The sequence below is a fragment of the Apaloderma vittatum genome, unplaced genomic scaffold, assembly GCF_000703405.1.
Source record: "Apaloderma vittatum isolate BGI_N311 unplaced genomic scaffold, ASM70340v1 scaffold8836, whole genome shotgun sequence".
Lineage (NCBI taxonomy): Eukaryota > Metazoa > Chordata > Aves > Trogoniformes > Trogonidae > Apaloderma > Apaloderma vittatum.
This window is the reverse complement of record NW_009722242.1, coordinates 5,225-26,010: the sequence shown is the minus strand read 5'-3', so window position 1 is coordinate 26,010 and position 20,786 is coordinate 5,225. Positions and strand designations below refer to the sequence as shown.

General features: G+C 50.4%; 1 protein-coding gene across 1 annotated transcript in view; it reads left to right on the top strand.

Moving 5' to 3' along the window:
* Nucleotides 1–2,625: 2,625 nt before the first annotated feature.
* LOC104275678 (KAT8 regulatory NSL complex subunit 1-like) overlaps nt 2,626–20,786 on the top strand; it is a gene marked incomplete at both ends in the record, with an annotated part of 23,337 nt that continues 5,176 nt past the window's right edge. The window contains 6 exon segments of the mRNA XM_009871696.1: nt 2,626–2,767; nt 7,670–7,774; nt 12,442–12,557; nt 13,968–14,163; nt 16,778–16,943; nt 20,654–20,773. Of these exon segments, the coding sequence (XP_009869998.1) occupies nt 2,626–2,767; nt 7,670–7,774; nt 12,442–12,557; nt 13,968–14,163; nt 16,778–16,943; nt 20,654–20,773 (845 nt within the window).

The window sequence follows — 20,786 nt, the reverse complement described above, 5'->3', positions numbered from 1 at the left end:
TGCACGAACTTACCCTCCAGTCGCGGCCAGAGGGGCTGTCCCATGACCCCGCGGTGGCCGGTGCTGCGCAGGGGCGATTTCCCGGGGAGGACGCGGGGATTTCGCCGTTTTACCCCTCCTGGCGTCGCTCCCTGCGCTGGCGTCGCCTCTCGGAGCACGGGACCCCCCTCCGGCCGAGCGGCGCAGCTCGGCAGCCATCTGGCCGTCTCTTCAGGCTTCTGTTTCGGCTTAATCCGAACCCCCTTTTGGGCAAGCGCAATAAACTGATTGTCACATTCAAGTCCCCGATGCTTAGAAAGAAAAGGAGTGGGTTTCCCTCCCCGAGCAGGTTTTCAGGTGACTGCAGCGACCTCGGATGCTATATTTTGTGCTAGTCGAGAAAATAATCGTCCTTGCGAAATATTTATGTAGATAGGCAAGCTATAAAGCTACATAGCTCGTCACCCAAAAGCTACATGAGGAAAACATCCGTGTTTGTGCCATGGCAGCAAAGGGTATAATTGAACAGGCTCTGAAAAAAGATTTAATTCTAAAAATAGAGGAGCACACTACGCTCAGTGCTGTTTTGGAAAGTGTGGCTGAGCCGTCATTACGGGTCTTCCCCTCCTCCACCTGTGTCAGAGGGTGAAGGACACGTTACTGTTTCGCTTTCTTCGTTTATTTTTGGTTTAAAACCAGTGGGTTGTTGTTTTTTTTTTCCTGGGGTAGGATGTGTCCTGATTTTAAGGTGAAGAGCGGGGCTGCTCCTGCTTTCCCCTGCCGTGCAACCGAAATGGGTGTGAGGTGTTCCGGGAGGATTACGAGCTCCGAGATTTCTGTAAGAAATAGAAAAATTCCACCAACCGACAGGTTACTCGAAATAGAGCACGGGGAAGTATTCCAGAGAGAAGGACTTAAGCTCCTGAAAGGGCTTTGAAAATGGTCCTGGAGAGGGCCGGGAGGGCTGGAGGCAGCAAATCCAATCGCCCGTTGGTGGAAACGTGGCCTCGTCTGAATCGGCGCTAAAGCCGGGTCACCCCTACACCTGGGAGGTCCAGCAAGAACACGGGGAATGTTTCTTGTTCTAAATTTGTGGGTTTCACTTGCAGTTTGAAGGAACCAGCTCCTCCTTCTCGGGCTATTTCTGTTACGTGATTTGAAACTTGTAATAACCCTGATGCGCTGCTTCCCCCTCCCCCTTTATTTTTTTGGGCAAGCGCATTTGGTAGCAGAACACCTAAAATAAGGGCAGGTGCAAAGGAGGTGTAGATCTTCCGAAAAACTTCATTCTGACTGCTGCTGGCTGGGGCTGCTTCGGCGGTAAATCTCATTTACCACGTGTTGCTTTTCCTCTCGCGGCTGGTTTTGGCTTTGAAAGGGGTTTTTTTGTTCAGCAGAAGCCTTCTTGGTTAGATTTTGGCAGTAAAATCTGGACGTTGCTGTGGCTCCCCTGCGCCGTGCGCTCCCACTGCGTTCAAAAACGCTACAGAAGGAGGGGGGAGATGGGCAGAGGGAATTATTTGGTGATTAATTTCTTAATTGCCGGACATCCAGATGTGGCAAAGGCTTTGTGCGCTGGCACTGGATTTGCGTGTGCACTTTCTGCACCGGGTTGTGGTTTTGTTCCTGCCAGCGTTGCCTTAATATTTATCCGCCCAAATCAGGGCACTGTGGGGATATTTTTGTAATATTACGGCTTTCACTGTGGGAGCTGTAGATTTATATGGACCTTACTTACTCTCTTTGGCTTCCTTTCTGCCCTGGAGTGTGGTAGTAGAGAGAAAGGGTATTTTTATAACAGTAAAATCCCCGGTGCAGTCCGTGTGCTAACAAAAACATCTTTCTGTGCCTGCAGAACCCTGCTTTGTGTTCGGAGGTACAGGTAGGAAATCAGGCGAGTTGCAAAGTGCGTGGTTCCCCCATACACGCTCGCCTTCTCCCACTTCACGCCTCTGAACGCCGGAGGTTAGGAGGCGTCGCTCGCTTGCTAATTTTCTGAGGCTTTTTTCCCCCTCCCCGGCTTCTTTTGTTTGCTCGATGGAAGCCATCCGACGCAGAAACTGAAGTTTGCTGCCTCCGCGACGCCTGGGTGCCGGGGAGCAGCTCGGGCGAGGAGCTCTCGGCTTGGTCGCTCGTCTCCAGACCGTGGGTAACTTGAAAACCGAACGACGGCGTGTTTTGAAACTCGCCGCCGAGTTTTAATCGTGGCCACACTGGTGTTCAGGCGTACTTTGAGACTGATGACAGGAGTCTTTTATTTTAATTTTTTTAAAAGAGGCTAAGTTGAGGAAGCGAGAGCAGATGGGTTTTGTTTTCTCCGCGACTTGGAGAAGTGGGTCTGGCAGATGTGGCCAGGTAGGGCTGGAGCTGCTGGTTCAGCTGAGCGTGGAATAAAATCTTAACGCTGGCATAGGCAGGATTTCAGTCGCTGGGTACCAAAAGTTGTTTTAATAGGGCTCTGCGGAGGCATGGCTTTTATAGCACGTCTGTAGTTTGGTCGGTAATGATTAGCAGCGGCTAGATGGTATCAGCCGTGCCATTCAGCGTGTAGCTTTTGATCTGTCAGTTCTGCCAGGGATTTTTTGTGGCCCGTATAATTAAAACCACACTCCAAATAATCCCCCTTGCCCCTCTCTGTTTTTCCAGGAGGCGAAGGGCAGAGTGGAGATGGGCAGCAGACCGTGCAGCCATCGTCAGTCGCTGGAATTGGCTCCAAGCCCACGTCTCGGACCTGGAATACCGAATCCGGCAGCAAACGGACATTTACAAGCAGATCAGAGCCAACAAGGTGAGGAGCGGGAGCGGTTTTGCTTTGTGTGCCTCCTACTCTGCCGATGCAGAGGGAAATCCAGACGCAAAGTCTCGATGCCTTTTCTTCCCCCCGCGCCTCTGAAAGAAGCTGTTGCTCAGTTGTGACTAACGGCGATGCTGTTTGGCGTGAGCCCAGGGTAATTCTTTTCCCTGGGTCAGGACGGTGACGTGGAGAGAGCAATACCTCACTTTAAAGACAGTCTTTGAGGACTGAACAAAACCGTCGCTTCTGCGCGCGTGTTGCCCTTCCCCAGCGTTTGAGCCTCTCTCTTTTTTATTGGAAAATTATTCTTCTGAAAACCATCTTACTCTTTCGTTTTGGGAGCGGCTGAAGGAACTGTGCAGGAAGTTAGCTTCAGATGCTGTCATGTAGTACAGGCTTAAAACTGAGTCTGTATCGTAAAAAAAAGACTTCGTAGGTGCTGACTTTTCTCTGTGGAAGGAATTCTTTTTTACAGACTCGCTCTCAGGTGGTGGGAGAGTGGGAGAGAGCAGAGAAGGGATGAGGAAGGAATTGTTAGGGAGGCTTGTCCAGGCATGCACGTCTGAATGTCAGGCCTTGGAGGGAGGAATGTTTGGAGCCTGTGGCAAGAAGGTTCGTGATATTGCGTCACTTTAGAGTTCCTCGGGAATTCAGAGCCCAGCAAACACTTTTCCCAAGATTATGGTGCTCTGGGGGTGACGGGGAGAGAGGCAGCGGGGAGGGAGACTGGACTTCCCTGCAGCGATGTAGAAAAACAGGGTAACTGAGTGAGCGAGGGCTGTAAATGACTGGGGGGAAGAGCTTGGCTTTCTAACCAGAGTATGTTACTGAGATTAGAGTAAAACGCTTCTGGGAGGCAACTGTTTGTTCCTTCTCTCTTGAGAAAGCTGATCATGCAAGACAGTTTCTAAGTATAAAATACAAAATCACTAAACCTTTATATGCTAGAAGTTAAGCAATGGGAGAAACGAGAAAACTCATGTGAAGAAGCGGAAGATTTGGTGCTTTCGCCAGACGAGGGCAACTTGGCAGACTCGTGAAGTGGCCCGGTAACGGCTACAAGCATCCTGTATGTTTTGATCTGAGGGTGCAGCCTCTAGGTCTGAAAGGAGAACATCACGGAATTGTGTCAAAGCTGGAAAGTACATCTGAGGGTTTGGAAAACAGGATGTCATCGTTTTTGATTTCTTCAAACAAAAATCTCCTCAGCGGTGATAACCCGATACACGAATCGAAGGTAAAGCACGCCGCTTACAGGGGAGGCGAGGTGTTGAGGATTTGGCAGGGGCTGTTCTGCCTGAACAAGAAAACCAGAATCAAATATATCATCTTTCTGATAGAACCTCCTGGAGATCACCTGCTTGCACCCATCTGGCAGCGACCTGGTGTCGTGGGGCGCTGAGCTCGACGATACCTTGTAAAAAACCTTTTCTCATCAGGGAAAGTCAGAGCTGCCATAAAAGCAGCCTGGGACAAGTCTGAGAGCCCAGAACAGGGAGTGCGCGTTTCACTCAGGGTTTGGCTTCAAATCGCACAAAGCCAACAGCGAAAGAATTTGGAGACACCTCATTTTTTGTATCAACACAACTCCAGCTTATTTGGCCATAAGGAAGTTAAAGTGGAGCTGCTGCAGGAATAATGAAAAGCTGCTATTCCACTTATTATTTATTTAGGTTATTTTGCTTTATGTGTTGGGGGTTACATCCCAGTGTAACCTTCAGAAAAGATGCATCGCTTTGTTGAAGCCAAGCAAGAGAAGGACCAAACAGTTGAAAATAGCCTTGTGTTTTGAAGGTACGCTGTGCCTGGCTGTCTCAGCAGTAATTGTGTTTTCAGCACGTTTGAAGCGGTTCCATCGGAGCCTGGTGAGACGCGGAGGAAAACAACGAATCGGCGAGAAATTGGGTGCTCAGAGTTAGTTGTAAAGCACCGTGTGCTCTGGCGCTTAAAAATAGCAGGTGGTCGTGCCTTGGGTTTTGCGGTGCTGTTGAAGAGACCGAACAGTTAATTTAGAGACTGGATGTCCACGAAGGTAACAAGGTGGTTTCGTTTCTTGCCGCAGACGTGCTTCGTCGGGGCTTTTTGCGATGGGGTGTGGCACAGCGCTGGTCCCCCCACGCAGGCTTTGCGCCTCCCTGCGCACGTGGGTGGCAGATGCCCCGTGTTTGAAAAAGAGCACACAGCATTTGTGGTTTTTTTTTCCTCTGGGTTAGGAGCTTCACTCTTAGAATAAGAATGGAGATGAAGGGCTCCTGCCACACTTCTGTGTGGCAACAGGCTTGGTTGAAATCCAGTGACCGAAACTCCTCAGAAATGAGGTTGTTCCCATCGTCTCTACAGACCCAGGTTCGAACTGTTCCCAGCCCGTTCCAGGACAGGTTCCCTGTGTTCCCTTCGGTTTTTTCGGTCTGATCTGTGTGCAGCCTGTCCCGTGGGGAGAGCTGGGCTCTCTGCGGAGCCGCTGAGTCAAGAGAAACGGCGCCCCGGGAAGGATGGGCTGGCAGTTAGGAGGAGCCTCTGGCTGGAGGAATTTGCAGCCCTCCCATGAGTTTCCTGTCTCTGCGGCGGTATGTGGGGGTTAGGGCACCGAAAAACCTGCCACTGTCCTTCTGCAGGGCCGTGCAGAGCACTCCTGCTCTTTCTGATGTGACTTAAACGCGTGTCAGCCCTCTTCCTCACCGATTACTCCCTTGGCAGAAGTTGCTGTTACAGGACTGTGAGACATCCAAGATCTGCCTTTGGATCTGTCTCCATCTGAGACATTACGATTGACTTCCCATTAATACCATAATCAGTGATAAAAATGGGAGTAAAGAAGCAGCAAACTTGCCTGTAAATATTCCTTTTATGCTTCGGAGAACACTGGTGGAAAGCAAATATTACGCGGCCTTGGAATAACACAGATGCACTGCTCCTTTCCCTTTCCTGAAAGGGAGTTGGAAACAGGGTGTTGCCCTTCTAACTCCTCTCTGTTATTCAGAAGTGCATTAAAAAGTGGAGAATTAAAATGCTTAGAAGCAGAGGAGGCAGCTGGAGCCCTCGGTAGGAAGGTGCCATCCATCCCGGAGGCGTGTGGGTCCGTAGAGGCTGTCGTGGGGGGTGCGAGCCGGGAGGAGACGACGGACACGTGTGTCGGGCACGAGGGCATGAACCCCAAATCTCTGATTTGTCACAAGGAGAGCTGCGTTAAGCATCCCTTCTGCTTCACAGTCACCGGTAAAGGGACATGCTTACAAATACCCACGGTGTACAGAATTAATTCCTGCTCCTTGAGGCATGGAGCAGCTCCCTTCAGCCTCTTTAAACCAAAGAGCGAAGTCCTCAGTGGCTCTTTCTGTTTGTGCTTCCCCATCTCGTTCTCTCATGGAGCAAACGAGAAGCCCGAGCGCTCTCCGGAGTGTCAAAGGGAAGCAGTTTTCTGGGTTCCAAGTTTGGGTTCAGTCTCAGTTTCTTCTTTTTTCACGTCCACTATCTGGAGGTGACCGACCTCTCTGCGCCCCTGAGGATGTTTCTAGAAGCGATGGCGCGGTGTGATGGATCGCTTTTGGGGAGGGATCTTCAAAGAGCAGAGGAATTGAGTTTAGACTTCCAGCCTCTCTACTCCATGTCCTCCTGGGATGTCAGAAAACTCTAGAAAATCGTCATCATGTTTATTCTAGAAGTTGGCTGCTTCCTCGTTGCTGGTCAGAAGCTCTGTTTAGTTTATGAAGTGATTTTAGATAAATTATCCCTGAACTATGGTCTACCACAATCTTTCTGGAAAGCCACCCGTCTGTCGTACAGAAGGTTGTGTCACGGTGTAAAATCAGCCTTAGAAGAGACTTGCATGGCCACGTGCCATGGCAGCGGTCATGTAGGATTTGACTTTGTAGGCTTGGGGGGAAGCCTTGTAGAGCTCTCCAGGTCTGTATTCAGGTTCCCTTCCAGGCTCCTTTTGTTGTGACACACCAGGCAACCTCTGGAATGGTTTTCCGATCACCGATCTGCCAGTTGTCCCTCTGAGCAGCCCTTTGCTTAGTCCCTTGTTTGACCAAATGCAAACTTCTGGCTCATCTTTCTCGTGGGCTGTGTTCGTGATCTGTAGGTTCCACCGACTCTCTGATCCCTTCGCATTTTCACCCGTTTTGTTATAATATAGCTCAGAGTCTGCGTAATTGTAACGATTTTATTTCCCTCGGTGTTGTGCGGAGAGGAGATAGTCCTGCCTTCAGCGTGAGCTTCGCTCAGAATAAAACACAAATGGGACAACATGTGTTAAGCCTGATAAAACAGCGCTCTGCCACCGGGCTTTGTCCCGCCAGGTTTAGAGCAATGGCTCGTTTATCAGCGCTTTTATTTCCTTAGTGAATTTTGTGAATATCACTTCTTTGGGAAAAAAAACCAAACAACCAAAAAAGCTGCTCAGAGGAACGAGTTTGACTGTTAAGATTTTTTTTGGCACCCGCTCAAAATGGTTTGCTTGGCTGTGGCGGCGAATTCTGCTTTGTACTCTGAAAGCAGCCGCTTCCTGCGCGGCTCTTCGGCAGAACGTTCTCTTTGGTCTCGCTCAACTTCCTCGTGTGCGGGAGGAGGGGAACGGGTGGGAAACGGGACAGCGACGGCATTTCGGAGCTTTTGCCCGGGAGGGAGCTCAGTGTCTACTCTTAATGGGCTGAAGGCATTTGATCTGGCTTCGCCTGCTGTCCTTCCCCCTCTCGAGTTCAGCTTAGATGTCAGGGCAGCGTGGGGATTGGCGTCACGTCTGAAAAAATAATAATAATTTTAAAAAAACCCCAAAACACGATGGGAAAGCAAGCCTTGCTGTGCGATGGTTGTCGTTTCTGGGGGACGGTGGATGCGCAGTCTCCCCGCCGCGACCGAAGGAGCCTCAGTTAATTCCTGTTCCCTCTCTTCCAGGGGCTGATAGTTCTTGGTGAAGCATCACCCCCTGATCCTGCAGGAGATGATGCGTCCCGTCCCGTTAGTGCTGAAGTTAAGCTGGAGCCTGGGGCTGACCGGCTGGTAAGTGCCAGCAGCAGAAGTGACTGGGTCCAGATACTTCGCGCCTGGTTTTTGGGTAGGGAAGCTTCATCCTCGAAGCCGGAGAGAGATGCTTGAACCGCGTGTCTGGCACGGGGCTGGCCTCCTGCAAAGGCACCTCTCTGCGTGACTTCACGTGGGACTTGCTCTGTGGAGCTCAAACAACCCCCCTCACGTTATTTTGGGGGTTAATAAACGACAGGATTTAAACACCTCTTAGAACAGACTTCCTCGGGGTAACCTTTGTAATATGCATTAGCATTTTGTGAAGCTTAAAAATCCTAACTAATCCTTTCCCTCCAGCAAGAAAGTACCTCGAACGGAGAGCAGCACAATTAGTAAAGGCTTCTATTAATATCTGCCTGAGTGTTACCCCTCGGAAAGGGAACTAATGATTTCAGTGAGATGCGCTGGAAACTATGCGGAGCGCCAGGTATTTATTATTTAATGCAGAAATGTAGGGCACAGTCTAAAGGCTTGGTGGTACCGTTCAGCCTGACTGTGATTACTTTTGATCCTGCGGGACACGTCGACGTATTAAAATGGAGGATTTTTGTAGCATTCGGAGAAGGGTGGTCCGTGCGTGGCTCAAACTCCTGCAGCGTTTCTGCTTTCCCGCCCCGACGCCGCGGTTGGGGAGGGACGGAGCTTCTCTGCGGTGGCAGCACTTGAATTTCAGAGACCAGTCTTCAGTGTAGTTGATGCAGGTAAAAAACTTAACTAGGAGGGACCGTAAAATTGTACTTGGAGTGTTTTCTCCCGTCACTGGCAAGTCTTCGTCAGAGTTTTCCCGATACTGAAAGATAATCTGAAACGCTGTGAAATTTTTGGACCGCAGAGGGGTTATTAGGAGCGACGGTAATAAAACATCTCCTCGTTTGACGCTGCCTTTCAGATCTGCGTTTGGAATTTAAGCCTTTAATTAGCAGATTAGCTGAGCCCCAAACTCGGCGCTGTCGCTCGGTACAAGGAAACAGGTTTTTTGCTCACGGCCAGAATAGTGGCTGGTGCTTTGGGTGGAAACAGAACCACGCCGGAGGAGCAACAGGAGGCTGGAGAGCCGGGGTGACAGGGGCTGCTCCGCGTTGTGATCGAGTCACAGGCTTTACGCCGTGTCTGGCTTGGAACGGCGATGTCCGTCTGTCGGGTGCCCCCCCCGTTTTCATGCTTAAGCCCCAAAAGCATTCGGAGAATAAAAAACAAGTGACAGCGCACTGCGCTTCACCTCAGAAACAGCGAGCTCCTGCGCGGAGGGCTGGGCTGTTGTTTGGGAGCTAATCTGTAAATGACAGCCTGATAACCGAGATAAATGATCAAATCTTAACGGTGATAGGGAGACTGTTTTCTTCCTTAGCTGTTTAGATCAGGGTGTTTATCTGACACGAGTGTATTTTCAGGCTGGGAATCTGTGTCCCACCTGACTTTATCCCTGCGTCTAAAAGACATTTCCCGTACGCTTGCAAAATCATCAAATTGTCCTTTTTTAGATTGGCTAGACATCATCTCGGGGGGTGTAGAATGGAGAAGGTCTCTTAGATTTCTGCTGTATGGAAAAGAAAATCCTCGCTTGGTCTGGGCTGTCTGGTTTTGCTGCTCACAGCTCGAGATTGCTCTATTTCCTGCATTGTCCCTTTTCTTGTCCCTTTTCCCATCCTCTTCTCTTGGGCCTGACCTCTTCCAACAGAGACCTCTGTCAGCGCGGCGCTCGAGCGATGGAGATCCCATCTGTCCTGCAGGTCTTGGAGGTAACACCGACATGACTAACAGATACCGAGAGCAGCGAAGAACATGATTTTTGCTGCAAAGCAGGCTGCAGATTCCTACTGGGCACCTTCTTGTGGCTACTCCTGCAGCCTTGCTTGCTGTCCTGCAGGGTAACTCCGCTTGAAAAGGACTTTTTATCCCCTTTCCACATCTCCATGCGCACATAGCTCCGCGTTCCCAGCTTCTTTGCGGCAGTGCTGGAGGTGTCAGCCCCCAGAAACGCTGCCTCCAGGCACGCAGCTTCCACACCCTGCTGCCGGAGGGCTGGTGCGTAATTAGACTTGCTCGTTAGGGTGGGGTGTTGAGTCAGAGCCTCGCTCTGCTCTGAGCCAGAGATTAGCCCAGAGACCATTCCTGTTGCGTTAGGACACTTACTGGAAGGGGATCTCTTGGGCCTCTCCTGGAGAGCAGCTTATCATTTTGGCGCTCTGGGCTGCGTAGAATTAGGCTGCCTTTTTTTTTTTGGCCTTTTTTTTTTTCTTGTCTTCCCCTAAACTGGCAGAGTGAGAGGCAGGTCTGCAATGTGGCGTAAGGAGAGGAATCCATCCTGTCTCATCCCCAGCTCCTCTTTTGCATCTCATCTGCTCACCTCCCTTGGCCAGTGCGAATGCAGGATACGTGGCCTCGGGCACTGGCTTGTTACGTGGGATGCAGCTGATAATCCCTGGGAGGAACTAATCCTATCATCAGTGGAGGGAAGAGCTTTGCAAAGAAGGCCTGGGAACGTCTGTTGGGAACTGGGAGCTCTGTGAATAAATATTTTTTGCCCGAAGACTGGAATAACACGAAGCCCTGAAGAAAAAACTCAGCTGGTGATATCGGTTCATTGCTTGTATTGCTGGTCTAGCAAGGGGGGTGCGCTTGAAATTTTTAATATTAGATGAGAAGGGATAATTGATGAAGTACCTTGGTAAGGTTTTCCCTGGCTTTTAGGGATTTGTGTCTAGTAATAGGTGGAAGGGCTGAACTGGTCTGGTTCTGTTTAGGTTTTTTTGGGAATAGAGGAGATGTTCCTGGTGCTGTGTCATGTCTGCCCCCCAGCACGTGGCTTCTTTACGGCCGTGAGAGCCCCTGGGAATCTGCAGCAGGCTCCTGGTTTGTGCAACAAGCAGGTGTGCTAAAGCCCCCCTAAGAGTCCCATGGATCCTAAAGACCTGGAATTCCAAACCCCAGGCGTGCACAGAACACAGAGAAGAGCTCAGTCTGGAGCATCCGATGCTCCTCTGGATCCCGAGCCAGCCCCGGAGGAGGGTTCGGCATCGGGACGTGCATCCAAGGGGAGCTGGTGCGAGAGCTCTGCCTCTGCTCTCGGCGCTGGAGACGTCAGCCCTTGGCAGTCCTGCTTGTTCCCCCGTTGCTCATGTCAGAGCTCCGGTCGGGTACACCCACCTTCAGCCTGATAAGGTGAGCCTGGGCCCTTCCTGATAAAGACCCCGTGGATTGATGCTTTCCAGCTCTGCCGCAGGAAGCAGAGGGGTCACCCTCTCTTCCTATCTTGAGCCACCGAGCCAGAGACAGCCCGTGGAGGAGAGCTTCCTCCTTTAAGACCCTTTCCGGAGAGGAAAATAAATAACCCGATTTCAAAAGAGCTTCTGAGTCATGTGTACCCGCCCTCCTGAACCGTGGGTGCCTCCGGCGGAGGTGTCATGTGAAGGCTCAGCCTTGCCAAGTCTCTGGAAACCAGAGGGGAAAGCGTTCAGCTCCTGCGCCGGCGTCACCTCGCTGGGGCACCGCGTTGCGCTTGCGCCACACTTCTGGCGCGATCTCGTCTCCCCCGCTGTGTCCCCGCGCTCGGAGCGCGTGTCGGAGGCGAGCCCGATCCTGTCTCTGCTCCCCTGCCCCGGGAGAAACGTCTTGTTCAGCAGAAGTGTAGAAAACCCAGCAAAGTTCCTCAAACGGGCAGAAGTTGTCTGTGGTGTTCAAATCGCTCTTCCCTTGGTGAGTCGGGTCTCTGCTGCTCTGGAAGCCGTTAGTCCAGCGCTGCCGCAGCCCGATTTTCGATTGTTCCTTGATGGAGCATGTGATGGGCGGTGGGACCGGCCGTCTCCGTGGGTGTCAGACCTTTTCTTTTGTCTTATTTCTTTACCGGCACTTGCGCTGCGCCACCACCCTTGCGTGCACAAAGCGGGAAACCCAGCTAGAGGGACCTTGGCAGCGAGCGACGGAAGAAATGAAAGTTAACCCAGGGGAGAAGGAGCGTGTCCGAAAACAAAAAAGGGCTGCAAGGAGGAGACTGAGGGTCTCGCTGCAGAGCAAGGGCGCTTGCGTTTGGGACCCACGACGGAAGGGATTGGGGAGCTCCATGTCTTCAGCTTAGTTTTTACTTACTTTCCTCAGCGTTTCCAGCTTTATCAGGCAGTTTCAACTTTATGGAGTCGGCCTGCTTAGATCCGAAAATCACAGCTCGTTTAAAATGCTGTTTGGCCCGTGTTTGCACAGGTATTTAGCTAAAATGCAAATTCAGTTTTGCAAGTCCGTTCTCCTCTCCTCCTGTTTTCCCCCCAAAGCCCTTAGACGAGAGCTCGCAGCCCTGTGGCTTCGAGCACAACTGCAAACTTCAGAAAACTCCTGCGAGGTTTGCGGGTGGTTCTGAACTTGTTTGCACCGTTGAGACAAAAGTGCCAAAATCTCCTTAAAGACCTCAGCCTTTCATGCTCCGTAGTGGTTGCCTGAAGGGAATTGAAGGCGTTGAAAGCGCTTTCGTGTACCCGAGCTGCTCCCTAACAAGTCCTTGGTCTCCTGTTCGCTCAGTGATTTCTGAACCCTCAGTTTGGAAACCCAAGGCTACAGCGCAGAATCCTCAACTAGAAATTGAAAAAGTAAGTTGTGGCTATTTAAAAAGCTTTTTTTTTTATTAATTTACGATCTTTCTCATCCTTCTTTAGAGCGTTTCTGGATCCCAGCCACTAGACAACTCGGGTATTTCTGCCGCAAATGCTCCGGAATCCCACCCTGCCAAGCCCTGTGGAGCACCAAGACCCGTCAATGGAGTTATTAACACGTAAGCTGCTCACATATTATGGGAAGAATTGAGTTTTTATGACCTTGACAAAGTCCCATTGGAAACTGGCCTGTAACACACTGGCTGGTAGTAACTGGGTTGGTAGTGGTGTAAAATGGTCTCTTTTTGAACAAAAAGTACAGTAGTAGATCGTGCTTGGAAATGTTTTAGAGGCCGTTGCTTGCTTGAGGTTTTCAGCTGCATTGTTTTTCTGAAAATGGTATTAAGCTGAGCTGTGTTTACACGAACGAGCCCTGCAGGCAACCACGCAACGAGCATGTTCCAAACCGTTTCTGGATGGGTATTTTTAATGCGCTTCCAAATTGTGGGATTCAAAGGTAGTAGTGGCCCGCGTGCGATTGTTTTGGGGAAGCAGCTGTAACCACTGGCCCGCTTCTCTGGAGATACTGAGGAACCCAAATCCCCCTGATTTTTGGGAGTAAGGCTTTGTAAATTCTTCATTTCTCCGGGGCTGTTTTTGTTAAGAAAGTCTTTACGTGGGTTAATGAAAAACAAGTGATGCCACGGGATGATTTCTAGGTCGAACCACTTGAAAACTCTTGAACACACGGTGCTCCCAAGTTCTGGTGGCCGCCAGCACCGTTTCGCTCGCTTACTACCTGGAGGAGGGGGCATTTCGAGCGAGCAGGCGTAAAAGCACCGATCAGCAGCTGTGCCAGAGCCCTTTATCTGCCTGTAGCCTTTGAACTGCAGAGCCTCAGACCGCAGGGCTTTAATGTTTTGCATTTTGAGCAGGGAAGCATTTGTAGAATATACATGAAAAGGTTCCTCGGGTGAGGAGCCGCGTTGGCGTTTGGTGGGTGGCGCGTGGTGGGGCAGGGTCGCTACGCTCGGACAGGGAAGCCCTTTGTACGTAAAGCAGGAAGGTTCACGTTAACGTTGCGCCTTTCTGGAGTCCCTGCTGAGAGATATAGTTCTCAAATATTAATCAGAATCAAGATGACATCAAAGCTAAATACTTTTCCTAGAAAATTCTGTGTTCTCGGTCTTGTGCTCTCTGGCATTTAGACTCATGAAAACCTTGTCTTAAGATGCCCTGAACTGTAATTTCAGAGGAAGCTGAATTTTAGGATTAAAGTTGTTCAGGTCTAGAGCAGCATTTCATCTCGCTCAGTGCCCGCCTTGAAGTGCCGGGTGTTTTTCAGAACTTCCAAAGGTATTTTGTCAAAGGTTCAGCGATGGGAGAGTGCGGAAAGTGACCAAAGTAAAAGGGAAAATTAAGAGTTGGCTTAGTAAAAGCTGTTGCCTCGTGAAACTGCGATGCTTTAAACTCAGCTTAGGGTGTTTGCTGAGGTCTGGATCGTGAACCTGGCTGGTACCGCTGGGTAATGCAGGGCGGATGAATGAATAACAGTGTCTTTCTTATTATTCTTTTCTCTTCTTGGGCAGTCTTCAGCCCGGCCTGGCAGAACATTCTCAGGGAGATGGCCAGGAAGCTGAGGAGCTCTTGCATAAAAAGCAACGACTGAACATGGTTTCTTCATCTTCGGATGGAACGTGTGTAGCAGCTCGCACCCGCCCGGTGCTGAGCTGTAAGAAACGACGTCTTGTTCGACCTAGCAGCATTATGCCCCTTTCCAAAAAGGTTAGTGCTGGGTTTTGGGGTTGTTTTTGGGTTTTTTTGATGCAGTGTGTAACTAGAGCTCCACAGCAAAGAGCCCGGTGAGGTCCCGATGCGTTGGTCCCCTGTGCTTTTGCTCTTTGAAGAGCTTTCCCCATTTTGAGAATGTTATTGAGAGCGGAAAAAATACTGGTGAGGAAGAGGACAACAGTGAGGCTTCCAAGGCTGCTGGGGAAGCAAAGGAGAAACGAAGAAGCAGCTTTTAATTTGTTGGAAGACTTTCATTACCTGTCACTGGGGAGGGGAGCTGCTGAACTCCTGATGTAGATTTTCTTTTCAAAAACCAACCAGCCTCAGGTGAACTTCAGGCCGGATGTTTCGCCATGGCACGGTCCTTTAAACTTCCTTTAGGAATGCCATGAACTGTCAGTTGGAGGATAGACAGCTAGAAAACGAGGAAATAAGGATGTTTTTTATGTGTGTAGCTCTCACGATGGCAGGACAATAGATGGCAAAAATCCGCTTACCTTTGAGTCAGAGTGTTTCAAGTCCAATTTTACCATGAAGGTTTGGGGGTTTTAGCTCTGTGGGTGCTGGAGTTCTAAAGAGAAGCTCAAAAACAGCAACATTTTTCTGAGCGAAACAGATTCTCACTGAGCTGTGTTGGCTTTAACTGATCGTTTGTTTGCCCTTTTATCTTGGGGTATTTGTGGTAAACCTCTGCAGTGACTGCTTGCAGGTTTTTCAGGGTTTTGAAAGTTAATGAACCGTCCTGTAGGTGATGCTGAGTTGTGCACTCAGTGTTCAGACAAGTGTCTGTTAATCCTGTGTCAGTTACTGACCGTATTCTTAAAATGCATTTGATAGTCGGAGAAGAGCAGTTCCAAAGGCTGGATGATGTGCCAGGCGGCCGAGGATTTCTGTGGATTCCTCCATTTACTCAAGAGAAAACTTAAATGATGGTTAGGTTCGTGGTCCAGAAATACCACATCCAGTTGACCACGCTCTCCCGTCTCCCACAAAGTGGTTGTGGATTGCTGCCACCAGAAATTACAACCAGGAGAGCTCCCTGTCGCAGTGGACATCACCCATAGCTGTGCCTGGGGTTTCACAGGCTGAATATGAGACCACTTGAGGTTTTTAAGTTGGGAGATGTCCTGCAGGAAAGGAAAGTGGCCTAAAGGTTGAGCTGGATCCTTTGGTTTGGAAACAGGACTGGTCTTGTGAAATGGGAAGGAATCTCTCGTGGTCACTGGCAGCATCACCATGCCCCAGAGCGGATGCTTCATCCTCAGCCCGTGCCAGACGGTGTGTCTGACCCTCCTTAGGCAAGCTCTAGGCGTGCTTAGCTTGCTTGTTTTTCACACAGCAAAACCAAACTTTCTAATATAAGCTGCCCTGGCTGCCTTTAAAGTCCTGACCAGTAGTCCCAAGTCCTGGTGGAAACTCAGCTCTCCTCGCGCCTTCAGAACCTCTCCCCAAAGGGTGAAAGTTGATGGTCTGATTCTTACTGTGGTCACCTCTACTCTCAACACACCGCGGCTTTTTCCCTTTCTGCACATAGAATGTATTCTTGAGGGCATCTTGTAATTTTTTGACGTTGTTACGGTGCACCGAATTTCTTGGAGTACATGCCCAGAACTGGGAGCAGCCCTCCAGCTCACAGGTTAGCAATGCCGAGCGGGGCGGCAGGGTTACCTCATGCATCTTGCACACCCGGCCTGTTTGTAACGCCCTGTGGGCTGGTAATTCTCTGGAATGATCCGACGCTGCTGATTCATTCTCGTTTTCTGAGCCATAACCACCACCACCACCAGATCCTCTGGGCAGAACTGCTGCTCGGTTACTTCTTCCTCCCCTTCACTGGTCACCGAAGCGTCCTGTGTGTTGCATTTGCCTCTCAGTGAATAAGATTTTATTTATTCTAGATAATTTCCAGCCATTTCCTTTAAAGCACTTGCAGCCCTTCCCAATTCTAGTGTTATTTGCTAAGGCTTCAGGATGTTATCTCTTCCATCATTCAAGCCGTGAGTGGAAATGATGTAAATAATGCCGGGCTGGGAGCGAGACTTTTGCAGGATCCAGTTTGATACAGCCTTTCATTTTGATGGGGAATCATTGGATGCTGTCTCTGTAAGGGATCTACATCCAGTTCTGCATCTGCCTGCTGTGCTTTCGCATAAATGAAATCTATATAAAGTCTGTATAGAGTCTGTGAGTCAAAAGTCTGTCCTGGTTTAGGAAACAAGGTTGAAAACCCCCATTTTTCACTCTCTAAGGATGTCCCAGGATGTATCAGCTCTTGGTATGTAGTCATGGCTCTCTGACCCAGCTAAACTCAAAAAGGCTTTTTTTTTTCCCCTCTCTGAACACTGAATTGTGCTGCCTTGTGATATTTATAAATGAGGTTTCAACCCAGGTAAAATGAAAACCCTTCTAGTCAGCTTTAGGAGCTGGTGAGTAGTAGTTTTCAGCTGGGTTCATGCAAAGTGAAAGTGTCCTTCTGTGAGACTGAACGAACAGGTTCTGTACAAGGTATAGAAAAACCCTCAGCCTCGAGGATGTTTTTCATGAGCTGTCAAAGGGGAATGTGTGGAGAGAGCCCTTAGACACCTCGACCTCTGATGTCTCTCTGCAGGTCCATCGTAACAGCCTGGCGCGATGTAGCTGTGACGTGAACCCTTCGTGCGCTCTCTGCGGCACCCGGAGCTCCACGACTCTGGAAATCCAGTACGACGCCCCTTTGCTGGAGCGCCTCTCCCAGCTGGACTCGTGTGTCCATCCTGTCCTGTCGTTCCCAGATGGTAAGAGCATCACACTGGGTCAGAAATGAGTTACAAGGAGGGGGGTGCTTGCCTGCTCCAGAGCCTGCTCCTCCATCCCGGGATTCCTGGGGAGGTGCAGATCTGCTTGAGTTCCACCAAGCTGGTTCACCTACAGGTATTTTGGGGAGTAGAGCATTTACTGGAATGGAAGGGTCTGGGAAAGCATCACACCTGAGGGCTGCTCTGCTGTGGACGTGTGGTGCAGGAGCCAGACCCAGAACCTCACTCGACACGGAGGAACCGAGCGGTGCCCGGGAGCCTGTGCTGGGCCCCGGTCTTAAGCTCAGTGTCTTTTATTGCTGTCAACCACTTGAGAAATATTTGCCTGCCACAGAGTTTATTCATCAGTCTGAAAATCATCTGTTGACTGGTTTAAGTCACAGGAAATTTATGTTGACCTTGTAAGGAGTTGTAAATGACCTTCGATGGTTTGGAGGGTACGGCAAGAAGGGATGTTCCCGTTAGGACAGATGTTTCCCTCTGTTACGGTATCGGGGTTAATCATCATTAAGAGTAATAACTAACCAACCCTGACCGTGGGGTATTCACAGATTTCGTGTGCAGGGACTTTTCCCAAGGGAAAAGAAGTAGTTTCCAGAATCTTTTGCTTCCTAAGCTGCCAAATGAAACACGAGCCTGTTCTTTGACCAAAACCTCTTGGCTTGCATGGGCTTGGCGTCCCTCTGTCGTCTTTTTTTCCTCCCATGACAAAACAGAAGCACAGATGTTAGGGACTGGTCCTTATCATCAGTTAATAGAGCAGAGCAGTTCCTTTCCTTCACAGCGAGGCTGCCTGAGGTGCAAACCACCGCTGGAGGAGGCTGCGTGTCCCTGCCGGTTGGGAGGGTGTAAAGTGGTTGGTCCAGGTTTGGATTTCAACTTTGGGTTTAAATTCCAGCTTTCCACAAACTGCATGTGACGGTAGGAAGGGCATGAGGGGGTGTCTGGGAACAATTAAGCTGGCGTCTTGCACTAGCGCTATATTTAAAACTGACTAAAATAGTTAAATTGGTGCTGTTTTTAATCCTCACCCCCCCTGAGAAACGTTTCTCTTAAGGAATGCTGAAGGAGACTAACACACTGAACTCCTAAAACTGAAATTTATTTTCTGATTTCACAGCGCTTGCAATCCTCTTGTCTGTGGTGTTAAATCCAATATCCTAGGGAATGGTGAGAAAACCCATTGTGTCCTGTTGCAGCCTCACCCCCAGGCAAACGAGCTCGTCCCGTATTTGCTTCCCAGGTTTTAGGGTCAGCTGGAGGCAGCTCGAGTGGTGAAAGATCCATTTGGGCTGCATGAGGTTAAAAACTTTGCATTTAAAACTACACACAGTGTAAAGCTTAGAACATCTGTAGAGAAATACCGATTCCCTCCCTCCAGTTAATTCTGTTTTTCCACCGATGCTTCATGTGGTTTTGCTGGGGTGGTTTTTTGGGGGGACGGGGATGCTTTTCTACCCAAACATAAAGCCGGGGAGCGCGTTCAGGTAGGGAAATTGCTCAGCCTGACGTGGAGGGATCTCACTGCCTGCGGGTATTGATCCGGGGTGCTGGGTTATTTGGGGGGCTCCCCTCGAAAACCAGCTGGCTGGACTGGCGGGCAGAGGCTGGGCCGAGATGTTCTGGGGGAGCTCGGTAGATGGAGCCTGCCCCGAGCGCTACGAGCATGTGCTGAGTTTCACTTTGAGCCCGTCTCTGCGGGGCTCGGCCGGTGCCAGCAGCCGGGGATCTCCGGTGCCGTTTGCCAAGGGCAAAATTTGCCAGGCGCCGCAGGAGGAAAAAAAAATAAATCATTTATTCTTCTGGCAAGCAGGGCGAGAGGGCATCGCGGCTCTTAACCCCTTGCAGTTGTGTTTCCTAAGAGCTTTGACCCCTTCCTTTCACGGTTCTTTTTATTCCTAATCATTTTTAAAATTTTTTTCCACTGGTTCATGTGATTCCTCGCCGGGGATTTTTGGATGATGTAATAACCTTGGTGGGGAGGATGAGAGCCGGGGCGCTGGGGCTCAGTGCGGTTGCCATCTGCCGGTCCCCGAGAGGGCTGCACCGCTTCTCGGAGGAGGAGGAGGAAGAAGAAGAGGAGGAGTGACAGTGTCACTTGCTGCACAGACTGTGGTGCACCCGGTGCTGACGACAAAGGAATGACGAGCCAGCAAACAGAACTCATTTTCTGCTGACAATGTTCTGTTTTGGCGTTTTTCCCCCTCTCTCTGACCTGTCTCCTCCAGCTGCACGAGTTGCTGGGATGGGATGAATTTTCAGGAGAAAGCGAAAAAATTAACAGGGAAGAGACCGTTTTCCCCAAGTCAGACACGGTGGCAACGTCCTTAAAGGACCCACTTGGCCCCTCTCTGTTCTTTGGGAAGTTTCTGCTCAGGGTCGACTTCAGAGTCCCCGTGACAATGTCGTGAGAGCTCGGGGGGTGTGGGTGAGGGATGTTTGTGCCAGTGATGCTCATCTTAGTGCTTTTAACTCCTGGTTGTGGCCACGTGTCCTGCTGGTGAGGGTCCTGCTGGCTTCTGTGTCCTGGGGGAGGAGAGCAGGTGGGTGACGGTCAAACCCCCGGTGCCGGGCTTTTACGGTCTAACGGGTGTAGTCGGAGAAGATCAATTCATGTCTCAGTAGTTCTCCTGTACACCCTGAACTTTTCCTGCCTTTCTGAAGTAGAAATTTGACCCTTGGGCCTATAAAAGAGAGCTGGGACTTGGAGGAGACGTAGGCAGCTGCGGTCAGTGGTCAGATCCGAAGTTGGAAGCTCTGGGTGTGAAAGGAAGGTTTATTCTGAGGCTGCAGGGAGCTTGCTGCTCCAGCTCGTGGGTTTTGGAGCCAAGGTAGGCTATCTGCACAAAGAAATAGCGGGCTGATCTCTGCAGTGTTCTGGCTCTCAGCTGAGGTTGGGAGTACACGGGGTTTGGGAAGAAACAGAGCTTGAGGATCGGGAGCGAAAGCAGCACCTGCCGAATTTCACTGCAGCCCAGCGCACCCGTGTGCGTCCGGAGAGGGCAGGATGGACCGGCGCTGGGTGCTCCGTGTTACTGTGGCCTGTGGTGGGCACAGAAGCTTCAGGCTCGAAATGCATCGGTTATCCAGATAATTACCCCTGAGTTTCCCTGCCCGCAGACGGCTGCGGGACCCGGCTCCTGCCCGGGCAGCTCCCGGCGAGCAGCGCACGTCTGCTCACTTACACAGCTCTGTCAGATGGTTCAGGTGCCACATCAGGCAGATTATCCTCCTACAGTACTTGATTGGGTTTTGGCTTGAGCCGAAATTGAGGATTTAAGCTGAATTTCTCTTCTCCAAGCCGTACCTCTGTAGGTTTGATCTGCTGAGATAGCTCAGATTCTTGGAAGGCAGATCTGAGACAGCAGAATTGAGCGTGGCGGTACACGAGATACCTTTGGTGGCAAAGACACGTGGTTTTTCTGACAGAGCCTTTGTTCTCCAGCCGGGGTGTACTCGGGCTGCGAATCCTGTGGGCATGTCCTTCTCTCAAAGAGCTTCGGATTAGAAATGTTGGGTCCTCCCTGAACACGAGGAAGGCGTAGGCAAGCCTGGGTTTTGCAGTTTAATGCCTGTATGTTTGTCGAGGGCTGTTCTTCCTGGGGGACAGGGAGAGGATTGTGGTACCGCAGCTTCCTGGCGTGTAATTCAGCAGATTTGAGCGCCGTGTTTTGTGTATCTCTCTGCAGACGTGCCGACGAGCCTGCACTTCCAGAGCATGTTGAAATCTCAGTGGCAGAACAAACCCTACGAGAAAGTCAAACCTCCCAAAAAGCTCTCGCTGAAGCACAGAGCCCCCATGTCTACCAGCAGCCTGTCTGA